General features: G+C 41.3%; 3 protein-coding genes across 3 annotated transcripts in view; all 3 read left to right on the top strand.

Annotated features, from left to right (window-relative positions):
* Positions 1 to 27,709, top strand: part of LOC308666662 (protocadherin alpha-5-like) — a gene marked incomplete at its 5' end in the record, with an annotated part of 153,128 nt that overhangs the window by 68,909 nt on the left and 56,510 nt on the right. The gene's annotated exons all lie outside the window — the stretch shown is intronic.
* Positions 1,338 to 2,754, top strand: LOC308665516 (protocadherin alpha-5-like; the record flags this gene model as incomplete). The annotated part of the gene is made up of 2 exons (XM_081323577.1): positions 1,338 to 1,395; positions 1,577 to 2,754. The coding sequence occupies 2 exons, from the start codon at positions 1,338 to 1,340 to the stop codon at positions 2,752 to 2,754; spliced, it is 1,236 nt and encodes a 411-aa protein (XP_081179703.1).
* The window catches only part of LOC308665515 (protocadherin alpha-C2-like), a gene marked incomplete at both ends in the record, with an annotated part of 30,813 nt that continues 20,399 nt past the window's right edge, over positions 17,296 to 27,709 (top strand). The window contains one exon of the mRNA XM_081323576.1: positions 17,296 to 18,515. Within this exon, the coding sequence (XP_081179702.1) occupies positions 17,296 to 18,515 (1,220 nt within the window). The remainder of the gene's footprint in view (positions 18,516 to 27,709) is intronic.

The following is a 27,709-nucleotide window of genomic DNA, read 5'->3' as shown; positions in this document are numbered from 1 at the left end:
TGGGGCCATGTTGTAACATTTAAACTCTAAAGAATGGTTTATTTAAAAATGTGAAGTAAATGCAGGCAAAAGTGGCTTGGGATAACCTTTTTTTATTTACATGAGATGGAAGGACCTGCTCCACGCTCCAGTATCTGAGTGACACTGTGAAGAAAAAAAAAACATGTTAAAACCTCTTACAGCTATTTATATTTAGATCTGGAAACCAAAATATAGGAACTGAGCATTTAAAAATTGTATCTTTTTTTAAAAAATGCTGTCTGGATTGCAATAATAGTAGTTTTCAAATAAGCATTTTGTACCAAGGTTTAAAGATTAGTTAGGTTTAATAATTTTTTTTTAAAAAAATTTATTGCTTTTATGTAAACATATATTTAAACAAAAAAATACATATAAAAAACAAGACATAACATAAACAATACAATCAACAAAAATACAAAAAGAATACTTAACTTCCGTTATTCCTAATCTTTCTAATAATTTTCAGGTGACTTCCTCGAGTCCCCCCTATCTGCGTTTCTTCGTAAATCATCATTAGCAATTTCTATTTCATAATTTTAAATCATATTTAATATCTATATTTAATTTCTTATCATTTAACAATCATTGTTTCATATTATCCTTAATACTAAACATTAAACTCTAAAACTACAACCTATAAACACTTCCAAGTCCATTTCAAACTAGTTGATATAACAATATTTCTTCAAATAGTCCTTGAATTGTTCAGAAGCATTTTTACATCTATATATTTTGGAGAAGTCCAGTAGAAATGTAATAACTCCAGCAAGATAAGAACTAAAGCATATTTCCCTGTCTAGACAAAAGTAACCCCTAGTCAAAACAGTGTATCTGAGAATTCCTATGCTTCCTGTCCAGAATTTTCAAAAGTTTTATACCACTACAAATTAGTATTCTTCTGATCAGAACATGCAAAACCGATATCATTAATTGGGGACTCTGGAGATAGACATGAACTACTTTCAGCAGATTGGAACTGTTGTCATCACATTCAAAACTCTTCTGAAAAATTAATTACTTGGAGATCTAATGAAGAACTTTGGCTCTGTAACTCTTTTGCAAACATGGGAAAAAATATAATCTTACTAAAAAGAGACTATGGAAACATTAAGCAAATGTCAAGCTGCTGCATTAGTGTAAGACAATGAGTTAGACAAATTAATATAAGTGAAGAAGAAAGGTGTATAAAATGAAATATAGTGCATAACATTATCAATATTATTTGAGAAGTTTGCAACATTTGCAAGTATTATAAAATGGTTATAATAATTGTATTAAAACAATTATAAAATGGTTATAATAATTGTATTAAAACAATGGAAGAATTTCAGAAGGCCATCACAAGGGGTCGCTGTTGTCTCGACGAATACCTAAGTAAGGCTGAATATGCATAGCTCCGCCCTCCTGGTCTCCTACTCAGGGAATCATTAAAGAGGCACCAGCTATAAGTTGCAAAACCTCTAGAAAAGATTCTAGCACCATCAGTTCATAGGTGGGACTGGGGCTCTGCTCCTGAATCCTATAAGAAAGGGATTTGTTTATTTTTTTAAAAAAGAAAAACTGGTCTCCAGTTTTGCCATACTTGTGTGGAAAGTGGATTCTGGGAAGGCATCGCTGCTGCAGCTAGCTCTTCTCCATACTCTTTGGGGAATGGGGAGCAGCCAGCTCTATTACTCAATACAGGAGGGATCCCAGCAGGGCACTTTTGTGAGCCACATTGCCCAGGATCTGGGTCTAGATGTGGATGCACTTGTGTCTTGGATGTTTCAGTTGGCCTCCAAGGAACAAAGGGAATATTTCCAGGTAAAAGTGCAGAATGGGATTTTGTTTGTGAATTCTCAAATTGGCAGGGAGAAGCTTTGTGACAAGAGTGCTATGTGCATTGTTCATCTGGATGCCCTTGTGGAGAAACCATTAAGGATTTTTCACATAGAGGTGGAGATTATAGACATAAATGACAATGCTCCAATCTTCCCTGTTACAGAGAGGCAATTTACTATTGCAGAGTCTAGTCTTCATAATTCAAATTTTCCCCTAGAGGGAGCCTCTGATGCTGATATTGGTGCAAACTCTCTGCTTAGCTACAGACTTAATCCCAACCTACTCTTCCGTCTAGTAATAGAAATTTATGAACATAGTGTCTCTTTATTTCTTGTTTTAAATAAATATCTTGATAGAAAAGAATGTGCTGTTCATCGCTTATTTCTTTTAGCCACCGATGGAGGTGACCCACAACTCACTGGTACAGTGCAGTTAGGGACCAAAGTGCTAGATGCAAATGACAACCCTCCTGTATTTAACCAGTCAGTTTATAATGTCCAGATTTTAGAAAACTCAGAAAATGAGGTAGTATTTAAGGTAAATGCAACAGATTTAGATGAGGGGAGAAATAAAGAAATTGCATACATTTCAAGTAATTTTTCTCCTACCAATGGAAAAGAAAAATTGATCCTTGATCATCAAACTGGTGAGATATATGTGAAAGGACATTTAGACTTTGAAGAAAGGAATTTCTATGAAAGACATGTTGAGGCAAAAGATAACAGAAATCCTCCATTAAAAGGACACTGCAAATTTTTGATCGAGATTTTGGATCTCAATGACAATCCTCCAGAAATCACAGTGGTGTCTTTGTTGATAACTATTCCAGAGGATTCGCCACTGGGGATGGTGATAGCTCTGATGACTGTTTCGGACAGGGACACTGGTGACAATGGACAAGTGAGCACTTAGTAAGAATAAGGTTCAGTATAGCTACCCCTCTATGCCAGGGCACCCCAACCCCCGGTCTGTGGACCGGTACTGGGCCGCAGTATGTCAGCAACCGGGCCACAAAAGCAAAGCCCCATCCATAAGATGCAGGCAGCACACAAAACCACGTCCCCTCCGGTCCGCAGAAAAACCTCTCACCATGTAACCGGTCCCTGGTGCCTAAAAGGTTGGTGACCTCTGCTCTATGTCATGGCTGACTCACTACACAGCCCCGCTTGCAACCAGACAACGGTAATGGGATGGGGGAGTGAGGCATTGGAATGTAAGGGAGGTTTGGGAGGGAAATTTGGTATGCAAGTGTGCTAACTGGAAGCCTGAGAAAGATCCAATACCTCAAGATCACCAGCTGAGGAAGTCTGAGACAGACCATTCCCAAAACAACGAGAATGCAAATGATTGGTGGACAATGGACGATGGGAAGTCCTGGGGAAAAAAGGGAATGCTGTTTTTGCATGAAATCATTAGAACTGGCTTTTCTACTTCTGTACCCATGTGGAATCTTCAGTAAAGTTACATTCTTGGGGGGGGGAAATGTCCTAGGAGTTTCTTTTGCTCTCTAACCCAGTGGGACGGTTGACATTAAGCCAGTTGTCATAGAAACAGCCTACCTGGATCACACCCCAAGATGTCGGCTATGAGCAAAAACTTGGAAGGGAAGAAGAAGCTGGGAAAGGCCCTGCTTGGGAAGAGCCAGCACCACCTCAGACCAGAGCAAGAGTGCAACCAGTCATTTTGCTTCTGAAGCTGAAGTCTGAGCAACCGGCCACAGCCACAAAGGAGCGAGCGAAGGACGCCCTGTACCAGGGACCAAAGACTCCAATGGGCAGCAAATGTGGGCAAGGCAGTGGAGGCCAAAGACCTTCTTCCTTCTGGGGTCAATGTGGTCTGAGGCAGCAAGTGGAAAGCAAAGTGGCTAGCTGAATGGGATGAGCCTGCTGAGTGGAAGCTCCCGGTCACCAGCCGTAGCCCATCCATGCAGCTGTTGAGAGAGAAGTTTGGAGGCAAGGAGATTTATGCTACAACAGCGCTGGAAGCCACAACCGCCACCAGCGGGCGGGGAGTCATGAAAACCCCAGCAGCCCTGGCTACTCCTCCTCCTCCTATTCTTCAGCTGGCGGCCCTGGTGACAGCGGCTGTGGCTGGGACTCCGACACAGGCCGTGGCGAGAGTGGGCTTTGCCATACCTTCTCCATTGCAGCCAGCAGCTCTGGTGGTCCTGGCCATGGTCAGAGCCCCAGCACAAGCAGCTGTGGCTGGAATCCCAGTACCGGCACTAGTGGCAGCAGCTGACATTCCACCCCAGAGGCTCATCTTGGTGTGGGAGGAGCATCAGCCCCCCTCCAGTAGCCCATTTTGATGGGCACCCAAACTGCTTAGCCATTTCCTGACTCAGGCCTGGCACCATATGGAACATTATGGAGTGATGTACCCAGACGATATGGCCAGGGTTCTTGTCATTGCAGTCAACCTGAAGAAAGCGCTTCAGAGTGGTTGGTGTCGCTGCACGATGAAAATGCCCCAGAGTTGGATGACCTCGATGCCTTCATGCAAGCCTTGCAAGAGTCATTTGAAGACTCCATGGTGACCCACCTGCATCTGTTCCCTAAAACGGAAGAAGTGACCGGTATCAGAGTACATTCAAGATTTTTGCCACCTGGCCAGCCACTTGGGAGAGTGGCCTGAATGTTTGCTGGACTACCATTTCTGAGAGGGACTGAATAAGAAACTGTACCAGAATTGCTTACCCTGGGTGGTGCAGAGCAACCTGTGAGCATGGTACCACATAGCCACTGAGGTAGAGATCGACTTGATGGTGTTCCATAAGCACGTTGGGCAGGAGTATCAGTCCTGCCACCCTATCAGAAAGGGAAGAGGTGGTGCATTTCCAGGCAAAGGAGGGAGATCCCACCAAAACTTTGGTGGCTGCTTTCACTACGGGAAGGAGGAGCACCCACCTGCCGAGTGCCTCACACCATGACCAAAGCCAACCAAAAGAAGAAGAGTCCACCAAAGTTAAGGGATAAAACTCTTTCAGGGCAACAAGTTGTAGAGTTCCCACCTCAATCCAGGGAAGGGGAACCCCAACCCCTGCCAAGATGGGGCCAGTCTTCTACAAGAGTGATAGTGAAGTGGTAAGTGGCCCCATCACCCCTGTGACTACTAGGGTGGAGATTTCAGTATCTTCAGATGTAAAGAGGGTCCTTATGGCCCTGTTGGACTCGGGGTGCACTAGATGCCTGGTCAACCCCCAAGTGCTAGAGAGGCTAGGGATGAGGCTAAGGAAGCTAAAGAAGCCTATAGCATTTTCCCAACTAGATGGTTTGATAATGGGCTTTTATAGCAGCAACTGTGAGAGGGATCTTGGAGTCTTAGTGGACAATCAATTAAATATGAGCCAGCAGCGTGTGGCGGCAGCCAAAAAATCCAATGCACTGGATTAAACTGGATTAACAGAGGGATTCAATGATGATCTGTAAAGTACTAATCCCACTCTAGAAAGCCTTAGTAAGACCACATCTAGAATACTGCAATAAATTTTGGTCTCCAGACTATAAAAAAGATGTTGAGACTCTGGAGAGAGTGCAGAGAAGAGCAACAAGGATGATTAGGGGACTGGAAGCTAAAACGTGAAGAACAGTTACAGGAACCAGGGCATGGCTAGTCTAGTGAAGAGAAGGACCAGGGCAGATGTGATAGTGTTCCAATATTTGAGAGGCTGCCACAGAGAGGAGGGGGTCAACCTATTTTCCAAAGCACCTAAAGGCCAGACAAGGAATAACAGATGGAAACTGATCAAAGAGAGATTCAACCTGGAAATAAGGAGAAATTTCCTGACAGTGAGAACAGTCAACCAATGGAACAGACTGCCTTCAGATGTTATTGGTGTTTCATCACTGGAGGCTTTCAAGAAGAGACTGGATTGCCATCTGTCAGAAATAGTGTAGGGCAGGGGTCAGCAACCTGAAACAGTGAAAGAGCCACTCGGAACCGGTTCCCTCACAAAAGGAAAAACTGGGAGCCGCAAGAAATGTGTGCGCATGTGTGTACATGTGCGCACACGCAGAACAGGGTTTGACTGAAGAGTGGAGCCAAGGCGAGATATGCACCTACCCTGCATATTTGAATTGATTGGTTGAACTGTTTTAGTCCCACTTTTTTTTTTGGACTGCACATGGCAGAGGACTGGGAGCCACAGGAGATGGCTGAGAGAGCCGCATGCAGCTCCGGAGCCACGAGTTGCAGACCTGTGGTGTAGGGACTCCTCCTTGGGCACGGGATTGGACTAGATGACCTCCGACTGTGTTATTCTATTCTGTTCTGTTTTGTTCTGTTCTAGTAACAGGGGAGAGTTGTAAAATTGATTCGTTGTTTATTCTTGCCTTTAGCAGCAATAACTACATTCTTAGACATCTTTGCTAGCAACCTGCAGGCTGTGAACTTTCTTTTCCCCCTTGGGGAAAGAATTCAGAAGTGCTAGATATAGTTTTCCTGCTAATTACAGTATACATTGTGGGTTTTTTAAGGAGCTGTGAGAAAAAGATGTGTCTGAAAATTAAAGGATGTATGGATTGAATTGTGAGACAGAAAGGGAAGTACATGGACTTATGCACTTCCAGTTGCTGACAGGTGTGCCACTCATATTCTGACTTGATACCTGCGTGCTTTCAGGGCCCAAAGTTTATCTTCATTCTTCATAGGCCTCTCTCTCTCTCTCTCTCTCTCTTATTATTGTTGTTGTTGTTAGTTGCAAAGTCGTGTCCGACCCATCGCGACCCTATGGACAACGTTCCTCCAGGCCTTCCTGTCCTCTACCATCTTCTGAAGTCCATTTAAGCTCACACCTACTGCTTCAGTGACTCCATCCAGCCACCTCATTCTCTGTCGTCCCCTTCTTCTCTTGCCCTCAACCTTTCCCAGCATTAGGCTCTTCTCCAGTGAGTCCTTCCTTCTCATTAGGTGGCCAAAGTATTTGAGTTTCAACTTCAGGATCTGGCCTTCTAAAGAGCAGTCAGGGTTGATCTCCTCTAGGACTGACCGGTTTGATCGCCTTGCAGTCCAAGGGACTCGCAGGAGTCTTCTCCAGCACCAGAGTTCAAAGGCCTCAATTCTTTGGCACTCAGCCTTTCTTATGGTCCAACTTTCACTGCCATACATTGCAACTGGGAAGACCATAGCCTTGACTATACGCACTTTTGTTGACAGGGTGATGTCTCTGCTTTTTAGTGTGCTGTCTAGATTTGCCATGGCTTTCCTCCCGAGGAGCAAGCGTCTTTTAATTTCTTGACTACAGTCCCCATCTCTTATTATTATTATTCCACAAACAATACAAAGTTTGCTTTTAGGGTAGCTGGCAAGAGACTGACCCATCAGTAAGATTTTTATATAATTTTGAGCCCTTTGTGAAAAACATGTGAATGAGGTATATGGTTTTATGACCAGTGAAGCAGGAAACACTCGTGTGATAACATGTTTTTATGGTCCGAAGAGATATTTTGCTTGTTAGCTCCTTTGTTAGAAAAATCTCTCTGATCAGGCATGTGGTTTTTCTCCATTCTCTTTCATAGATGTAAAACATGGACCTAGGTGTTAGATTTCCATGCCTTTTAAACGTTGATTGATTCCCATGCTAGATTCCTGCCTGCCAGTGCTTTTTACATTGCCATATTTCAAATTTATTATTAAGACTAGAACTCAGGTCTCCTGTTTTCTAGCCTGGGGCATTTACCAGTACATCAAACTGGCTTTCTATGGCATACAAACATCTCCAAAAGCAAAGTTCTTCCAGCTGTTAGAATTTTGTTCAGTAAGAAATTTGTTTCATGGGTGGGGAGGAGGAAATAACTACTATATGAATCTATCAGTAGTGAAAATCTTGAATTAAGAATTCTTAATTTAAGAATTCAAATTAATGATGCGGTTCTGATAGAAATGATGATGTTTTCTTTCTTTGATTTATATTGTGCCTTTCTGCCCCAAAGCACTCCCTTTTTACTGAGAGGATTTTCCTGCTAGAAATAAAAAAGCACTTCAAGCTAATTCTGACTTCTATTCTTTAACAGAAGGAGCCTTGGTGGAGCAGTGGGCTAATGCCTCCTTAAGTAACACCAGCTGCCTGCAATTAGTGCAGGTTCGCATCCCACCAGGCTCAAGGTTGACTCAGCCTTCCATCCTTCCGAGGTAGGTAAAATGAGGACCCAGATTGTTGGGGGCAATTAAGCTGACTTTGTAATAATGCCGCTGGGGGGGGGGCGAAAGCCCTCATAAGCAGGCATATACATAGAATGAAGGCTATTGCTAAGCACATTGGTTTGTGCTTAAATTGTAAGCCGCTCTGAGTCTTCGGAGAAGGGCGGGATATAAATGGGATTAAAAAAACATGAAAGACAAGAAATATAGGTGCTGATTGCATCCGTTTCTTCTATGTATGATTACAACCCCCTCCCCATCATTACTTTTAGTCCAGCTTATATTCTACATGCTGGCCTTAAATATGTAGAGGTAGTTGTCTCTTAATGACTCTAATGCAATTTCTGTTGCTCAATGAAGCAGTCATTGAGCAAAACATCATGTGACATTGATCATGTGACCATGGGACTCTTCTATGTTTGCAAGTGCAAGAAACTGTTATAAAGTTACTGTCAAGGTTCCGGCTGACAATCCCAACAAAGTAAGCACACCTGAGACATTACGATCTCTAATGCAAAACTTTATTGAGCACAGCATACTGGCACTAATGAATGAAAAACCAGCTCTGGCAATATGGCACCAGAAAGATAGTTAAAAGAGTAAATTTTCCCCTTCCCTCTCTGATGCTTCAAGTCACATTGTCCAATTAATCTTCAGGCCATTGTTATGAAAAGAAAGTCTCTGCTCACCATAACTTCTCTACTGGGATCTTGCTTCCCAATGGATAGAAACTACCTGTGCATTCCATACATTCCCCTGTGCATTCTATACATGCTAGAAGCAGCATGGCTGTCCTAGCGCAAGCAATTTTTGTAGCTTGACAGGCTGGCCCCTTTACAGAGTTGGGAGAACCTGGAAAACAATGAATACACATTATTATTTGTTAAGTTCCTCTCACAATGGCCCTGCCTTCCTGGGATGTTTATTATGGAATTGCTCCACTGAGCGATCTGCTTTCACATTGTGAAATTTTACCCATCTGGACTCAGATATTGGGTAACCTTTCCATTAGATTAGTTACTGTAACTTTACTTGATGTATCCTGGAGTCTAGAATCCTCTTAACTTCACAGTGTGTCTCACCCCCCATGATTATTGGATTGGGGGCCTCATCCTAGAGCTCTGAAATGGTTTCAGTAGGCTGTAATGGAAGACTGATGCATTCTGGACAGTTTGAGCTCTACCACCACCAGATTGATGACTTTCACAATAGGGAAAGGTCCTATGTACTTTGGACCCTCAGGAGCCTCCCTCCTTGGTACTCTGAGGGTGGGGTGGGGACCTTTGCAATTTGTGCTTTTAATATTCTCTTCTTTAGGAGCTCTCACCCAATTTGAGTTCCTTTTCCTATTAGCCTCTGCTGCCACAGAATCCTGCTGATCTGACTATATTAAAATTCAATTTCTTGAGCTCCAAGATCCATGTTTAACTACCTTTATTTTTAATTTCCTTTCAAAATCAAGAATTGCAGTTTCACATGGTTACTTTTTAAAAAATACGCTTGGAAAAAGATCTAAAATCCAATGTTAAGTTTTAAGAAAAATGTTTCTATGAAAAGTGTCTCTGTTGCCCATAAGCTCCCTCTGGTCCTGGACATCAGCTCCCTCTGGTCCTGGATGAAGCGGATTATCTAGACCCGTGCCAATCGGGTTTCAGGCCCGGGTACAGCACGGAGACGGCATTGGTCGCACTGGTGAATGATCTCTGGAGGGCTCGGGACAGGGGGCATTCCTCTGTTCTGGTCCTATTAGACCTCTCAGCGGCTTTCGATACCATCGAGCATGGTATCTTGCTGCGGCGTCTCTGGGGGTTGGGAGTGGGAGGCACGGTTTTGCAGTGGTTCTCCTCCTATCTCCGGGGACGCTCACAGTCGGTGTTGGCAGGAGGGCAGAGGTCGACCGCGAGGTCTCTCATTTGTGGAGTTCCTCAGGGGTCGGTCCTCTCGCCTCTCCTGTTCAACATCTATATGAAACCGCTGGGTGAGATCATTCGTGGTTTTGGAGTTGGGTATCATCAGTATGCTGATGATACCCAGCTTTTCTTTTCGACCCCAAACCACCCCAGTGATGCCCTCACCATGATGTCCCGTTGCCTGGAGGCGGTTCGGGTCTGGATGGGGAGGAACAGACTTCAACTCAACCCCGACAAGACCGAGTGGCTTTGCATACCTTCATCCCGGGTTTATTCGGACATTCCACCTCTCGTTATGGGGGGCGAATTATTACCCCCCGTAGATAGGGCTCGCAACTTGGGAGTCCTCCTAGATTCACGGCTCACCCTGGAAGACCATATAGGAGCTGTGACTAGGGGGGCTTTCGCCCAGGTTCGCCTGGTGCGCCAGTTGCGGCCCTATCTAAGCCGGGATGATCTATGCACGGTCACTCACGCGCTCGTGACCTCACGACTAGACTACTGCAACGCTCTCTACATGGGGCTGTCCTTGAGGACCACCCGGAAGCTCCAACTGGCACAGAATGCAGCCGCGAGAGTTGTGTTGGGAGTTTCCCGATACTCCCATGTCACACCTCTGCTCCGTGAGCTGCATTGGCTGCCAGTTGTCTTCCGGGTGAGATTCAAGGTACTAGTTATGGTATTTAAAGCCCTACATGGCAGGGGGCCGGAGTACCTTAGGGAACACCTGCTGCCGGCGTCAACTTCCCTTCGCCCTGTGCGTTCCCACAGAGAGGGACTCCTCAGGGTGCCACCGGTCAGAGAATGTAGACTGGTGGCCCCCAGGGGGAGATCTTTCTCTGTGGGCGCTCCGGAGCTATGGAACCAGTTACCGGTTGAGCTCCGGACGGCGCCGGATCTTCGCTCCTTTCGCCGCGATCTGAAAACATACCTGTTTGAACAAGCCGGCCTGGCCTGAGGGTGGGATTGCTGGGGTTTTTATTATCATTTTATTGGGGGTTTTATTAATGTATTTATTGTTTTTTATGGGCATGTATTTAATAACTTTTTAATTTTTGTAACTTTATGTTTTATTCTTGCCCTGTACACCGCCCTGAGTCCTTCGGGAGAAGGGCGGTATAGAAATATTAGTAAAAAAAAATAAAAAAAAAATAAAAAAATAAAATAAAAAAAAAATAAAAAAAAAATTCTAACCTCGTAACTTGGATTTATATCTAATATCCTCAAAACATACCCAGTTTGGAATCTGTGTTAAATTAAGTAAGAACATTTAATAGACTAAAATACTGCTGTTTTGTTTAAGCAGGATGTTTTTTTCTTCTTCTATCAAAAGACCATTCTACAAGGGAAAACAAGAACAGCCTTTGAAAATAAGAGAAGATACAATTACTGGACCCCAAGCCAATGCAAACTAGACTTGGAAATGATTTTGAAAGGGAATGGAAAATGGAATGGCCTTAAAACAGGCATGACGTTATTTGAATATATTGCTACTTCTGTTATTTTAAAATACTAAATATACCTTTGAAATGGAAGAATAGATGTGGGATTGGAGTGATGGCCCCTTGCACTGCAATGTTAGCAAAAGAATGGAAATCCATTCCCCATCTAGCTCTGGCTAGAATAGCAGCTCTTGTTTAATGACGGCCTGTCTCTCTGTTCTTTGATAGTCACATGTAATTAATTGCATGAATGATATCAGAAAAACATGTCCTCTTTATAGGAACCTTAGTGCCAATATCTTTATAGGAACCTTAGTGCCAATATCGAATACCAACCTGTATTCCTACATTTTTAGGGAGCTTTTTTTAAAAATAAATTATTGGAATTTTTAGGAAGGAAAAATTGCTAACTTCACTCATCTCAAAGCAGTGCAAAGGATCTTGAATTAAAACAACAAATGGAAAAAAATGAAGAGAGTTAATAAAAATAATTAGGCATTGGTAGATATAAATAAGAAAAATTATAGGACAAGAGGATAGCCCCTGAATACAATCAGATGCACTGCTGGAGAGATTATTGCACCAGGAAAACAGTGGCATTCCTGGTAAAGCCATTCAGATTAGATATCTCTGCTTCCTCATGCATCTCCCTCTCCGTATGATTTTGTTCCTGTTTGCTCTGAAAGTAAAAGTTCTCTGTTCTAGGAATCTTACTGCAGCCAACATGTAAATCCTCACTTCCCAACCAATTCACTTGCCTTGAGAAACTAGCACAAAGGCTTTCTGTTTGCTGCCCCTATTCCATCACCTGGTCTTGCATGTAGCCCTTGGGATAGAAAGGGTTGAGCACCTGTAAAACTAAAGAGAAAGTTTAAATAGATGAGATTTAAAAATATGCACAGGAAGTGCATTTGTACAAATCAAAATCAAAATACAATAAAAGTTTTTTATTTATAAAATGTTGGAGCAAAAGTATTATATAACATATAAACAAAGGGACCTGTTAGACCAGTAACATAAATTTTGAATTAGGAGATATCTTTTCAAAATTGAGAAATAAGATAACTAAGATATCTAAAATATAATCAACTGAATGTTCTTTTAACTTCCTCTAGCTTAAACAATGTATGCAAATTACCTGGAGGTGTATGATGATTTCTTTTTTTATAAATTTGTCACCAGGATTAATATGGTTTGCAAATATTTTTGTTGTGCATCTTCACTACACAGTAGCATTTTTTCCATGCTTATTAAAAAGTAACCTCACATTGATCGGTGGAAACAGGGGCTGTCAGGCAGATATCTCCCTGTTATTATACTATATAACACATTGTTTCAGCCAGGGGAATATCATTGCAATTTTTCCCCATCCGTTTATTCTCAGAGCCATCCTAATATTTGTAGGGCTTACATCTAACATTCAGTGTGGACATATTTATTAATTAGACCTGTTCGCTGGTTTTTTAAAAAAAATCCTTACAGGTTGTTTATTAATGGGTTTTAACTGAATTTGAATGCAGTATCAAATATGGAACCAGAGAATTTGTTTCTTGGCCTAATATTTTGAGTTGGGTAAGGAAGTGGAAGGAATGCATATCAAGGAGCAGATAATTCATAACTGGATAGTACAACTAATTCTGTGGAGGAGAGAAACAAAATCATTTGCTGCAGAAAAGAACAAAATAGAGCTGAAAGGGACCTTGGAGGTCTTCTAGTCCAGCCCCCTGCTCAAGCAGGAGGACCAGTGACTGTCTAGTCTCTTTTTTAAATCTCTAGTGATGGAGCACCCAAAATTTCTGGAGGCAAGCTGTTCCACTAGTTACCGTATTTATCGGCGTATAACACGCACCGGCGTATAACACGCACCTCATTTTAAAAAGGAAATTTCAGGAAAAAAACTTAAATTTCAAATAAATAACTATGGGTCATTAACATTATATCGGCGTATAACACGCACACATCATTTGCCCCCTATTTTCAGGAAGAAAAAGTGCGTGTTATACGCCGATAAATACGGTAATTATCCTCACTGTCAAGAAGTTTCTCCTTAATTCTAGGTTCCTTCTCTCTTTGGTTAGTTTCCAACCATTGTTTCTTGTCCTGCCCTCTGCTGCTTTGGAGAATAACATGAACCCCTCTTCTTTGTGGCAGCCCCTCAGATACTGGAATACTGCTATCATGTCACCCCTGTTTCTTCTTTTCTTTAAACTAGCCAAACCCAATCTCCCTTTGAATATTCGATTAACTATGACAATCTTCTAGAAAACAATAATATGCCAGAATATGCCAGAGAGTCTCCAGTAAGTCATCTTGCTACTACTTTGATAACTGTAAACTGTAAAGCATGATATAATTGTCATGGGACAGTTCCTGTAGGGTTTAGTATATTGTGACCACACGGAATCATTGTTCTAGTTATTTTCTATCATGGATATTTTCAAGTTTATTGTTTATCATGAATGTTTTAAATTTATTGAGGATGTCTTATTGTTTTATATTGTTACGTGTACTGCCATTTTGTTTCTAGTTTTGTCTTTTGCAGTGGTTTTTTTTTGATATGTTGGGCTATAGTTTCTTTTTGTGTGAAGACTGATGCAAAGTATGAGTTAAGCAGCTCTGCGTTCTCCCAGCTGCCTGTTATTTCCTTGCCATCTTCTCTCTTTAGTGGACCTACAGTTTCCTTGACTTTTTTCTTCTTATCAATATGTTGAAAAAACTTTTTTTTTATTGTCCTTGATTTCTGTTTCAAGTCTTTGTTCTTTCTGAGCCTTTGCTTTCCTGACTTCATCTTTGCGTGTTCTGGCTGTCTGCTGATAATCAGCCTTAGTTATGTGCCCCTCTTTCCATTTTTTGTATTTGATTTGATTTGATTTATTTAATCTACAATTAAGTTTAAGAAAGTGAGATAGAGTAAGAGAATGAAATTTTTCAGAGAGAAATAAAAATAACTAAGAGAATGCAGAAATACAGGAAAATAACAGCATATGTGAAAAACTTTTTGGGGTTGTAATTTATTGTAAGATGAATATGAGTCATATTGTAGCTGTGGAGAAGACAAATGTAGTTTTAGGCACCATTAAAAGAAATATGATTTCCAACTTATGGAAGCAATAATTCTACGCTATTTTCCATTAATTAGATCATCTCAAATATTGTGGCCATTTCTAGGAATTTCATATTGAGAGGGATTAAGATAAACTGAGTGAAAAAAGTAAGCTGGAAAGTAAAGATACATCCACACACACTATTATACTTACAGTCTTAGTTCCTCAAAATCAAATTAAAACTGAACTACAACCATCTTCATTCCTGTCAATCTGGAAATATGAATCAAACCATGTTCTATTCAGCTATCCAACAGGAAAATGCAAAAAAGCATCATTTAGTCACTGCTCCATCCCAATCAACTACTAATTCTGAAGCAGCACAAATAAAGGGAAGTAATATAAACGGTTAGCACCTGCCCCTCCAGTTCTTGTTTCTGATACATTATATGTGCACTTGTTTGATTTGTAAAAAACAACAACAAAAAATTCAGTGGTAGTTAAAAGAGGAAGATCTCTGTCACAAACATCCATTCTTCCTGCATTTAAAATCTCTTGCGAACTATGAAAGTAAGATGGTAGTGTGTCGGCAATTTTGCAACCAGTTGCTTTGAGGATACTTGGGGAAATGGGATGTTTAACCTTGAGATGAGATACTTGTTCAATTCAATGACCTATTTCAGAGTGCAGGACACAGAATGATGGTCTTCAAGTACAAGTGACAATGTCACCTTGCAGATTAAGGACTCTTCTCATGAATTGGTTGAAAAGTGCTAACTTTGAGCTGGCAGACTATTATATCGGCATAATATTCATTACTCCACTGGCAATCCCTATCTTTTCATAGGCATAAACCAACAAAAGGTATTGTTCTTCTTTGCCCTATGCAGGGCATATTAAGGACAGAGATTGGTGAATTTATTTATTTATTTATTTATTTATTTATTTATTTATTTATTTATTTATTTATTTATTTATTTATTTATTTATTGGGACTTATATGCCGCCCTATCTCCCAAAGGACTCAGGGCGGCTAACAACAATAAAATACAACGATACAAAAGTTAAAAAGAATTAAATTAACAGCCCCAATAGAATAAATTAAAATTGAAGTTAAAAATTAAAAAACATTTTAAAATCCCTGTCGTCAGTCCAGGTCAGCCTGATGGAAAAGAAGTGTTTTAAGGCCGCGGCGAAAGGACCGGAGATCCGGGGCCATCCGGAGCTCAAGGGGAAGTTGGTTCCATAGGGCTGGGGCTCCCACAGAGAAGGCCCTCCCCCTGGGGGTCACCAGCCGACATTGTCTAGCCGACGGCACCCTGAGGAGGCCCTCTCTGTGTGAGCGTACTGGGCGATGGGAGATCGTTCCCGGCAGCAGACGGTCCTGCAAATATTCCTTTGCTTTTGTTTCACTTTCTTTATACTAAACTCAACAGTCATCTGGAAAATATTCCCCATCTCAGTCTCCTTAGCATGGAATGGAGCTGAAATTTTGATGAATGATAATGCACTACATTGATGAGTTGCTCTGGTCCTGTGCCAAGGGGGTTCTTTTGTTGTTTTTTTGTGTGTAAGTGCATCTGGAAGAGCAAGTAAGGGAGTTTCATGACAGCAGAAAAAAAAAACCTAACCCTTTGCAGGAGCGTGATTATGCTGTATTAAGTGAAACTGGAAAAAGACCCTAAGACTTGTTCTGTTTCAGGGGTCTTCGAACGTGGCCCTTTTATGACTTGTGGACTTCAACTCACAGAATTCCTCAGCCAGGAATTCTGTGAGTTGAAGTCCACAAGTCATAAAAGGGCCAAGTTCGAAGACCCCTGTTCTGTTTCATTCTGTTTGGCAGGATGTAGAATAAGGTTATTTTATGTTACAGAACGATAGATTGTGATTGTATGTGGGTTGGATGTGCTTATGAATGTGGACTCATAAAATCAGAGAATCATTGGGCTGGAAGGGATTTCAGAGATCTTCTGTCCAACCGCCAGCTCAAGGCAGGATTGCCTTATTATGCCATCCCAGTCAAATGGTTGTCCGGTCCGTTTTTGAAAATCTCCAGTGTCTGGAAATACTGGAGTCTGGACTGTCTTTCCCAGCTGCCATTATTTCCTATGGTCCTTTTGGCCTTTCAGGCTTAACGTGTTTTTATCTTCGGCGTCAACTAAATGCCGCAGGCAGTAAGTTTTCTTTACAAAAAAAAGAAAAACCCCACCTAATTCCGTTATTTCTTCAGTCAGCTTTTCTGAAGGAAGAAGCCCCCCTCAGAAGGTTCCCTTTCCTTGGATCTCTTTGGAGCCACCGCTCCTTCGGGATAAGCGTCCCTTTTTACGCGCCGCTCCGCCTTGGGGTTTTTCGGCTGTTCATTTTCCAGCTGGGGAAGAAACCGGGAGCCGGCCGTCGGACGGACAAATGTTCTCCTTTTCTAACACGGCGCCGTTTTCGGTCAAGAACGGGAGAAAGGGCGCGCTCTCCCGCAGCCCACGATTTTGCAGATTCGGCGATTCCGCCGGCCTTGCCTCCGCTTTTCCTGGAGACCTCGCCGCTGTTGGAAGAGGCCTCTAAGCGGCGCTGTGGCCCAGGGTGGTGCCGGCTCCGGTACGGGAGGGTTTTCTCTTTGCACATGATCTCATCTCTTGCTGGCGGCGGCGGCGGCGGCGGCTGCTGCCTTGGCGGAGGACTAGTCCGAGCCGGCTCAGCACGGGAGGGCCGAGGGTGAGCCATGTCTTCGGCCGGCGCCTACGCGAGCCCGTGCTTTCCCCGTGCGTTTAAGCAAGCGGGCTTCCTGGCTTGGCCTTCTCTCCCGTCGGCTGCGGCGGCATCGCTTACTTCAGCTCTTTGTTGAAAGCGGCGGCGGCGGGGGATTATGTTACGGCTGACTCGATCTGCAGGGAGGTGAGCGGGAAGGAAGCCAGGGCAAAAAGAATGCGGGTCTATTTCATGGTGTGCTGTCTTGTTTTCTGCACCGTGCGTGGACAAGTCGAGTACTCCATCGCCGAAGAAACGGAGCGCGGCGCTCCCGTCGGGAACCTAGCACAGGATTTGGGCATCGATGCGACTCGGCTGCCCTCCCGCAGATTCCGCATGATCACCGGTTCAAGTAAGCAATATTTCCACCTCAATGCGAGCAGCGGAGTTTTGTCTGTTAACGAGCCGGTGGACAGGGAAGAGATCTGTGCACAAGAACCTACCTGCTCTCTGAATTACGAACTCGTCTTAGAAACCCCCCTGGAACTTTATAAACTGCAGTTTAAAATCTTGGACGTGAACGATCACGCTCCTACTTTTCTGCTAGAGGAATATCATGTGAATGTCGCAGAGTTCCTGGCTCCGGGAGTCCGGTTTACTCTCCCGGTTGCCCACGATCTCGACGAAGGCATTAACAGCGTCCAGAGCTACATTCTAAGCCCCAACCAGCATTTCAGACTCGAAATGCAGACTCGCGGGGATGGGAGCCGATATCCTGAACTGGTACTGGAAAAGTCCTTGGATCGGGAGCAGCAGGCCATTCATAGGCTTACTATCACAGCTAAAGATGGAGGGAGCCCTCAGAGGTCTGGAGCCGCCCAGGTTGTGGTAACCGTCCTGGACACAAATGACAATGCCCCTACTTTTGAGCATTCTGTCTACAGGGCCAATGTGTTGGAAAACTCTCCTAGAGGTACTCTGGTCACGAGGGTGCAAGCCACAGACTTAGATGAAGGTCAGAATGGAGAGGTCTTCTACTCCTTTAGCAACAGCACATCTCCTGAGCTACAGAAGATGTTCAGCATCAACTCCCAGAATGGGGAGATAAAAGTCAGCGGTGCTTTAAATGTCCAGAAGCCCCTGCTCGAGATGTTCATTGAGGCAAGGGATAAAGGAGTCTTCGGCATGTCCAGTGTAGCCAAACTATTGGTGGAAATTACTGATGTGAACAACAATGCCCCAGAAATAACACTCACTTCACTGTCCAGCCCCATCCCAGAGGATTCTTTGTTGGGGACAGTGGTGGCTCTTTTGAGTATTACTGATGAAGATCCTGGTGAGAATGGGAAAATCATTTATAAGGTTCCTGTTGACATCCCCTTCCAACTCAGGTCCTCTTTTGATGATTATTACAGCCTGATCACAAGTGGTCTTCTTGATCGAGAACAGGTCAGTGAATACAACATTACGGTCACTGCCTCTGATCTGGGTTCCCCTCCCTTGGCCACCCAGAAAGCACTCTGGGTGCAGATTGCGGATGTGAATGACAATCCTCCCAAATTCCTCAACCAGATGCGTGAAATTTACATAACAGAGAACAATAAGCCCGGGGCATCTGTTTTCCAGATGTCAGCCTCTGATCCAGACCTTGGGGAGAATGGCCGGGTATCTTACTTTCTCAGGGACATTGACATCCAGGGCAGCTCCTTATCCAGATATTTAGCCATTGATGCAGACAATGGAATCATCTATGCAAAAGACACTTTTGACTTTGAGCAACTCCAAAATTTTCATTTCCAAGTAGAGGCCAAGGACAATGGCTTCCCAATTCTGACTGCCACTTTTATTGCCAGTATTACCATCTTAGACCAAAATGACAATGCCCCAGTCATCTTGTATCCAGATGTGAGAAATGCTTCGGTGGCGGTTGAAATTGTGCCACGCTTGGCAGATGCCAACTATTTAGTGACCAAGGTGGTGGCCCATGACCCAGACAGTGGGCAGAATGCTTGGCTTACTTATCACCTTCTGCACTCTTCTGACACAAGCCTATTTCAGGTTTCACCAAATTCTGGGGAACTTAGGACTAGTCGTTCAATGAGATCTAGTGACCCCATCAAGCACAAAGTGGTGATCTTGGTGACAGACAGTGGGGATCCTCCCCTCTCCTCTACTGTAACTCTGGGCATCCTACTAGCTGACACTCTCCCACAAGCGCTCCCAGACTTTGATGACAGCCTGGAAACCCATGGGCAGCAGCTGTCCAGCTTGAACTTCTACTTGATCATTGCTCTAGGCTGCCTTTCCCTTGTCTTTTTTGGATTTGTCATTTTCCTTTTTGCTATCCGACTTTTCCACTGTAGGACTAACCCCTCTTGCAATTGTTGTTGCTCCACGGATGAGTATGAAAAGTACCGGTACAATGTGCGAATGCTCCCAAGCTCGCATTTTACCCCAGAGATGGTTGAGATAGCAGGGATGGGGAAGCTTACGCACACCTATTTATATAGGGCAGCCCTAGGTGTAGGGCCTAGCAATAACAACTCGATGTCCAACAGAGATGCCAGAAGCCTTTCCAAGGGGGCGGGATTATTGCAAGTGCCAGCATCCTGCATTCAAGTACAGAAGGTGAAGAGTGACCATTTTAATGCCATTCTGGTGGTAAGCAGCTCTTTCAAATATCTCTTGGTGTTGGGTGGGATGGGAAAGCAAATACCAAAAAGTATGTCTTGATCCATCAATGAAAATTAAGGAAGTGATTTAGAGGGGGGGAAAGGCCAGAATTGATGTCATTTCATTCACCGAAGGAAGATGGCTTGCCCTCCCAACTTCTTACAAATTAAAAACAAAATAAATGAAATGGGGTAGCTTGAAGTCCAGATTCCTGCACTGACCAGTACCTACAATGATAACCCAGAAAACAAGATGGACACAGGTATAGCCTATGAGCTGACAAGAGTCATGATGAAAGTGTAACTGTTCCCTCAGTATATTTTCTTATTTTTAGAAATGTTTCATAGGAAAGAGCTGGGTGTACATATTGGAGTGGGTCCAAAACAGAATGATTAAAGTGCTAAGGAGCATGGAAAGAAAAAAATATACGATGAACAGTTCAAGATGCTATGTATATTCAACTTGGAAACAAGAAAACTGGAGAAACCTAGTAGCCATCTTCAAGTTTCTGGAAGATTGTCATAATGAAGATGGGATATAATTGTTCAGAGTTATTCCAAGAGAACCAAGAAACACTGGCTTTAAATTACAAGAAAATAGTAACAGTGGGGGTTATCTTTGGGAGATGCTGGAATTTTCTTTTCCTGAAGATGTTTAAACGCAGGTTGTATTATTGTCAGTTGGAAATGCTGTAGTATTGGGTTCCTTCACTGGGCAAAGGATTAGAGTAGATGTTCTTCCAATATTTATGTTTGATAATTCTATAATGAAAAGTGCTCATTTTAGTATTTATTTCTGCAACAAAAGAGTATTTTCAAGTGAGAAAAACAAACTGGAATAAGATCATTAAATTTAGGGCCTAATATTATCATGACTAATATTTTTATATTAATATATTTTATATTAATATATTAATATTATTTTTATATTAATATTAATATTAATTTTTATATTATTATTTTTATATTAATATATTAATATTTTTATATTTTTACTAATATTTTTACTAATATTTTATTATTACTAATATTATCATTACTAATATCATTACTATCATTACTAAGGGATGCAGTGGCTCAGTGGGTTAGGACGCTGAGCTTGTCGATCAGAAGGTCAGCAGTTTGGCGGGTCGAATTCTGAGTGCCGCGTAGCAGAGTGAGCGCCTGTTACTCATCCCAGCTTCTGCCAACCTAGCAGTTCGAAAGCACGTAAAAATGCAAGTAGAAAAATAGGGACCACTACAGTGGGAAGGTAACAGCGTTCCGTGCGCCTTTGGCGTCTAGTCATGCCGGCCACATGACCACGGAGATGTCCTCGGACAAGCGCTGGCTCTTCGGCTTTGAAACGGAGATGAGCACCGGCCCCTAGAGTCGGAAACGACTAGCACGCATGTGCGGGGGAAACTTTACCTTTTACCTTTTTATTATCATTACTCTACTGACGCAGTGACAAATAGAATATGCTCCTTTATATTTTCCCCCTCTTCCATGATAGTACTGTTTAGCATTCTTATTGGATATTAATTGATTCCATCTCAAAGGAGTAGCAGTTGGTTAGGAAAGTGGAGGAACTATTTTATTCACATGCTATTTATGATTTTCTAAGTACCATCTGGCCTGCAATTTGAAATACAATGCTGATCTAAATGAATCCTCATTCTAGTCCATCCAGGCTGTTCTTGCCTTGGTTTTTACTGAAAATTGGTGTACGCTATGCCATTTTATATAAAAATTGATGGTTATAGTTGCTCCTTTTTTAAAAGTAAAAATGCTTGAATCTTCTTAAATAAAATTTGCAAAATGAATATACCACAGATACTATATTATACTTTAGAGAATTGGTTTGATGTGTGGGTTAAGGCATCAGGCTGGAAAATGGGAAAATTGAGTTCTAGTCCTACCTTATGTGTGAAACCAGCTGGGTGACTTTGAGCCAATTACTCTCCCTCAGCTCTAGTAAGAAAGCAAGTGTACGCCACTCCCAAAAATGTTGCCTGGGATTTGTTTTGAACCCTCCTCCTGCCCCCCCCCCAAAACCTAGGCATATTCTGGCACAAATCAGGCATCTTGCAATTCCTTGAGGGGCTTTGGGTATTTGTAGCCTTGTGTTCTGCCTTAAACAAAGCCTGAATTCAGAACAAATTTGTACTGTCCAGTGGCTAAACAAATAATACTTTCCCCTTCCCCAATTCAAAAACTTCTACAACGTTGTGCATGGTACAGGGCACTGAAAAGAGAAAATTTGAAGAAGATTTTGGTATATGCCTATCAAAATTCCTTGGTGGGAAGGGTAAGGGAGGAAGGCAATTGGATCTACTCATTATTGGATTTATGTAACTCAGACAAACCCTTTGGGGTGGCCAGTGAGATTGTGATAATATAATTGATATTGGTTAGTGCAGGAGATCAACCAGCAAATTTGTCATAGGACCAGTCAAATTGCACCCAGAAACAATTACTGATTGCTTTGAAAATGTTGTGGATTCAAGCAAGTGGTTCTTGTGGCCAAACAGCAAGGAAATATTTCAATACAAGATGTTATGAGAGATTGTGCTGCACTCATTCTGAAGATTTAAAAGACTATTTTCCTAATTTTAAAAATTGGATAGGAGGGATAAAAATGGTTTTGGCTGTATATAGCAACTGGGCTCCAATAATTTCTCTTGAAGAATAGTGGAAAGAAATAGCTCTGAGGGGGGATGGGCTTTTAAAAATTATACAGCAAGAATCCTTCCAGCAAGAATGAAGTTCCAGTTTCCTAAATTAAGTTCCAGAGATGGGGATGAGTTGCAATCCCAGACCCATTTAAGGCTAAGCAGGCAATTATCAGAGAACTAGATCTGGACTGTTTACAGTTGCAATTTTTCTAGACGCTTAGACAAAAGGTGAAATATGTTCCATCAAGGAAGGGCCTGAATAAAACAAGAATCTAGTTGTCTTCAATTTTGTGTTGCCTTGGTAAAATCATCATGTCAACTAACACTAACTTCATAAAGTTAAAACATACCTAGCCTACACATCAAAAATAAAATCCAGGGGCTTTCCACATTTGCACCAATCTAGGATTGGTGGTTGTGCATTCATCCATCAACAGAGATAAATCATTCAATAAAATCTAATAATTTTAAAACATTAATACTCTTAGTTTGACCTCCTTAAAGAGTCTGTTGTGTGCCATCCACTAAAGTTTTTTTATTTTAATTCCATTTATATCCCGCCCTTCTCCGAAGACTCAGGGCGGCTAACACATCTCCATGTGTGTTACTGTGTTTAGCTGTGGTGCTATCATGCCTTGATGATGATGATGCAGTAGGCACACTGAATTGATGTTGGTTGAAACTGTGATCATTTCTTGTCCAGGTGTGTCTGCCGGTGAACCTTGATGATAATGTAGCATGTGCACTGGATCGAGGGTGGTTAAAACTGGGATCTGTGTTCATCCAGGCGTGTTGACTTATGAATTCACAAAAAAATGGGAACAGGGGATAAGAAACATCATGGCGTCGTTTGTAGTCTGTGCCCTGCCGTTTCCAGTCCATCTGCATGCTGTAGGGCAGTTTGAACACCAAGGGATCGACACCGAAGGAAGAATCCAGGTGTCGTAGACCAACTAGACGTGGGTCTTTTTTTGCCGATTCTATTTCGGTGAGAAGATCACTTAGTTTCTGAAGCTTATAATGGTCATTATTGCTTATCTTTGGAAAGTTATATAGTCTTACGTATAAGGCAGCCTCTAATGCTTCTGGGTTGAACAGGAGAATTGATATAATCACAGTCCATACAACTGAAATCAGTTTGTATAATATTCACACAAAATATGATGTTAAATTACACAATAAGAATTTCCCTCAGTATTTTGTAGCGTTGAGATGAAGGTATTATAATACATTTCATTCAAAGTTTCATTCATCACTACCGTAGTGATTAAAACATTAGGTATTAACTGGGAAACTGGTTTAGCCTTAGGCATGAAAGCTGGCTGGGTGACTCACTTCACCTTCCAGGGATGTTGTTATGGGGAAAATAGGAAGAGGAAGGAGTATTAGATATGTTCACCACTTTATCTTTCAAAGTAATGAAGATGGGATTTAAAACATCTCAATAATCCTTACTACTGCAGTCATGAAAACTGGTCAAAATTAATGCCCTCCCCCCATTTTATAACCTTAGGCAAAGAAAATGATTTTCCAAGAAAATTCATCATTGAAGAAGAGGATTTTACTCATCATACTCCTATAAGAATAGAATAGAATTTAGAATTAGAACAGAACAGAACAGAATAGGAGAAACTATACCAATTCAGACAAGTGACTGTCTAATCTCTTCTTTAAAACCTCCAGTGGTGGAGCGCCCACGATTTCTGGAGGCAAGCTGTTCCACTGGTTAATTGTCCTCACTATTAGGAAGTTTCTCCTTAATTCCAGGTTGCTTCTCTCTTTGGTAAGTTTCCAACCATTGTTTCTTGTCCTTCCCTCTGGTGCTTTGGTGAATAACAAGACCCCATCTTCTTTGTAGCAACCCCTCAGATACTGGAATACTACTATCATGTCACCCCTATATCTTCTTTTCTTTAGACTTGCCAAACCCAAGTTCTGCAACCGTTCTTCATGTGTTTTAGTCTCCAGGCCTTTGATAAACTTAGTTGCTCTTTGCTGAATTTTTTCCAAACTCTCAACATCTTTTTTGTAGTATGGTGACAAAAATTAGTTGCAATATTCCAGGTGTGGTCTTACTAGGGTTTTATAAAGTGGTACTAATACTTCGCGTGATCTTGATTCTATGCCTCTGTTTATGCAACCAAGGATTATATTAGCTTTTTTGGCTGCTGCTGCACACTGCTGGCTCATGGTCAAGTGATCGTCCATTAGGTCTCCAAGGTCCCTCTGACAGTTACTGTTTTAGGCCAGGTCTCACCTAATATGTACTTATACCTTTGATTTTCCCTGCCTAAATGTAAAATTTTGCTTTTCTCCACATTAAAATTCATTTTGTTGGATAGGGCCCATCGTTCAAGTTTGTCAAGAACTTTTTGAATCCCGAGCTTGTCTTCTGGGATGTTGGCTATTCTTTCCAGCTTAATGTCATCTGCACATGAGATGAGTTCCCCTTCTATTCCCTCATCTAAGACTTTTATGGAGATATTAAAGAGTACTGGGCCTAAGGTGGAGTACCCCACTGCTTATGCTCCATGTGGATGTAGTACCATTGAGGACTACTAATTGAGTAGAATTTGCCAACCAACTGTAGATCCATCTGTTAGTGATGTTATCTATCCCACCTTTTTCTAGCTTACTAAGCAGCCATCAGCCCTTTTCCAATCCTCAGGTACTATACTTCCCCAGTGCTCCAGGATTTATAAAAGATGTGGTGCAATGGTTCTGAGATATCATCTCCCAGGTCCTTCAGAACTCTGGAATGTAATCAGTTGGGTCCTGATGAATTATATTTGTCAAGTTTGGATAGATGTTCTCTTACCATTGTCTTGCTTCTTTTAATTTTTGTTTCTAGTTTTGTGTTTTGCAGTGGTTTTTTTGGTATGTTGGGGTATAATTTCTTTTTGTGTAAAGACTGATGCAAAGAATGAGTTAAACAGCTCTGCTTTCTTCCTGCTGTCTGTTACTTCTTTGCCGTCTTCTCTTTTTAGTGGACCTACAGTTTCCTTGACTTTTTTCTTGTTATTAATATGTTGAAAAAACTTTTTTTATTGTCCTTGATTTCTGTTGCAAGTCTTTGTTCTTTCTGAGCCTTTGCTTTCCTGACTTCATCTTTGTGTGTTCTGGCTGTCTGCTGATAATCAGCCTTAGTTATGTGTCCCTCTTTTCATTTTTTTGTACTTGTCCTTTTTGTCTTTCAGTTTGTCAGAGAGAGCTTTGTGTAGCCATGCTGGTTTCTTCTTGAGTTTCTTGTTTTTCTTTTTCAGTGGTATTGTGCTAGACTGGGCTTTTATCATCATATTTTTCAGAGCTTTCCATGCTTCTTGAGTTGTTTTCCCTTTTAGGATTTTCATCCATGAAATCTTTCCTAGGTTCTCCCTGAGTTTAATTGATTGCAATGAAATTCAAGTAGTATAGTAAAATAGTATACACCTATTTCTATTATTCTTCAAATGTAGATTTAAGGCTAATCCAAGATAAGAGCAACCTAAAAGGCCACATAATGATGTTATTACAAGATAATAGTAGTTTTTATTATAGTCACTAATAGCAAATACAGTAAATCATGATGGTGGTACAGTGAATCTGTATAAAGGTATTCAAGCAACAAAGTTTCAAAATGTTTTTTGCTGACACTACCTCAGTATGTTCGCTTCGATATCATTATAGATATCTGGCACTGAAATGATATAGATATTTTTATTTATTTATAGTTCATATATTTTAGATTAATAATGTTATTTATTTTTATGCTTTGTTATCATATTACTTGTTTAATTCCAATTATGTTTATTCACATTTGTTATAGTCTGTGACTGAAACAAATAAATCTTTTGAATCTGACTGATGAGCTATGTGCTCACGTATATTTAAATCTCTCCAAGAATCAGGGTGTTCATTTATTTTTATTTTTCATTGCTTTAAGATGTGGGGCAGATTTTAGCATGTGCTCTTCTCTTTCATGAAATAAATGGGAAATGCATATTGTTTTGCATGGATTGTGCAGTTTTTATTCTTTATACAAATTGTATATTTTTAGATGAATTATTGATTTATTCTTACTATCATTCGTTACCAAAAGATAATTATGATAAATAAATAAATAGCATTAAATGTGCCATTTGCAGAACTACAAATAAAAGGAATGAGTTTTGTTGATACAGCATGATCCTTGCTTTTTTTTTTTGGTGCCTCAGCAATTCATAGTGAGGTTTTCACTGAAATGTTCAGATACATTTTATGACCGTATTGAGTGCTAGGCTTTCTCATAGCTCTATGAAGGAAGAATAAAGTATATTTATAGTAAGGTAAAGGTAAAGGTTCCCCCGCACATGCGTGCTAGTCATTTCCGACTCTAGGATCCGGTGTCATCTCCGTTTCAAAGCCGAAGAGCCAGCGCTTGTCCGAGGACGTCTCTGTGGTTATGTGGCCGGCATGACTAGACGCCAAAGGCACACGGAACGCTGTTACCTTCCCACCGTAGTGGTCCCTATTTTTCTACTTGCATTTTTAGATGCTTTCGAACTGCTAGGTTGGCAGAAGCTGGGACGAGTAACAGACGCTCACTCTGTTACGCGGCATTCGGGATTCAACCCACCAAACTGCCAACCTTCTGATCGACAAGCTCAGCGTCCTAACCCACTGAGCCACCGCGTCCCTTAAAGTATATTTATACCAGATATCAAATAAAAAGAATTGGATAGTCTGGGATTTCCATTTCTTCTGGGCAGATATTTTAAAAATTGAACAATAACCCTTGGATGGATTTTGAACTTATAGCACTGCTTGCATAAATTGAATGTTTTTAACCTGCAAGGTTTTTTCCGCTGAATTTTAAACAATTTCTAGCTGCATATCAGACATTTTGTTTCAATATTTATTATTGATTGATTGATTAATTGATTGATTAATATCCCTCCTTTATTATTTTTTACAAATAACATGAACATATAAACACACTTTCTTCCTATTATGTTCACTGGCAAATACAACACCTGCATAAGTGTCCTTATTTACATAAAAAATATTACATTCAAAATAAATATGTATCTCATTCTAAATAATATGCATCTATTATTATACAAAAGCTGGAAGGTAATAATGTATACTTTTTGGTGAGTGAAGGATTAAAATGCTAATCTTGTTTTGTATATAAAGCACCTTCACTCATTCACCTATTATTATCTACTGTAATCATATTTCAAAATACTGTTTTTTACCATCATATTCAGGAACTGCAGCAATAGGACTGTAAATAAAGAATAATTTTCCAAAAATTGTTATTTTGAAAAAAGACATTGAAGTGGCACATTGTAGTGACTTAGT

Source organism: Vipera berus (assembly GCF_964194415.1).
Source record: "Vipera berus genome assembly, chromosome: 3".
NCBI classification, from domain to species: domain Eukaryota; kingdom Metazoa; phylum Chordata; class Lepidosauria; order Squamata; family Viperidae; genus Vipera; species Vipera berus.
Note: the sequence above shows the minus strand (reverse complement) of the source record. Positions and strands in the feature narration are given on the sequence as shown.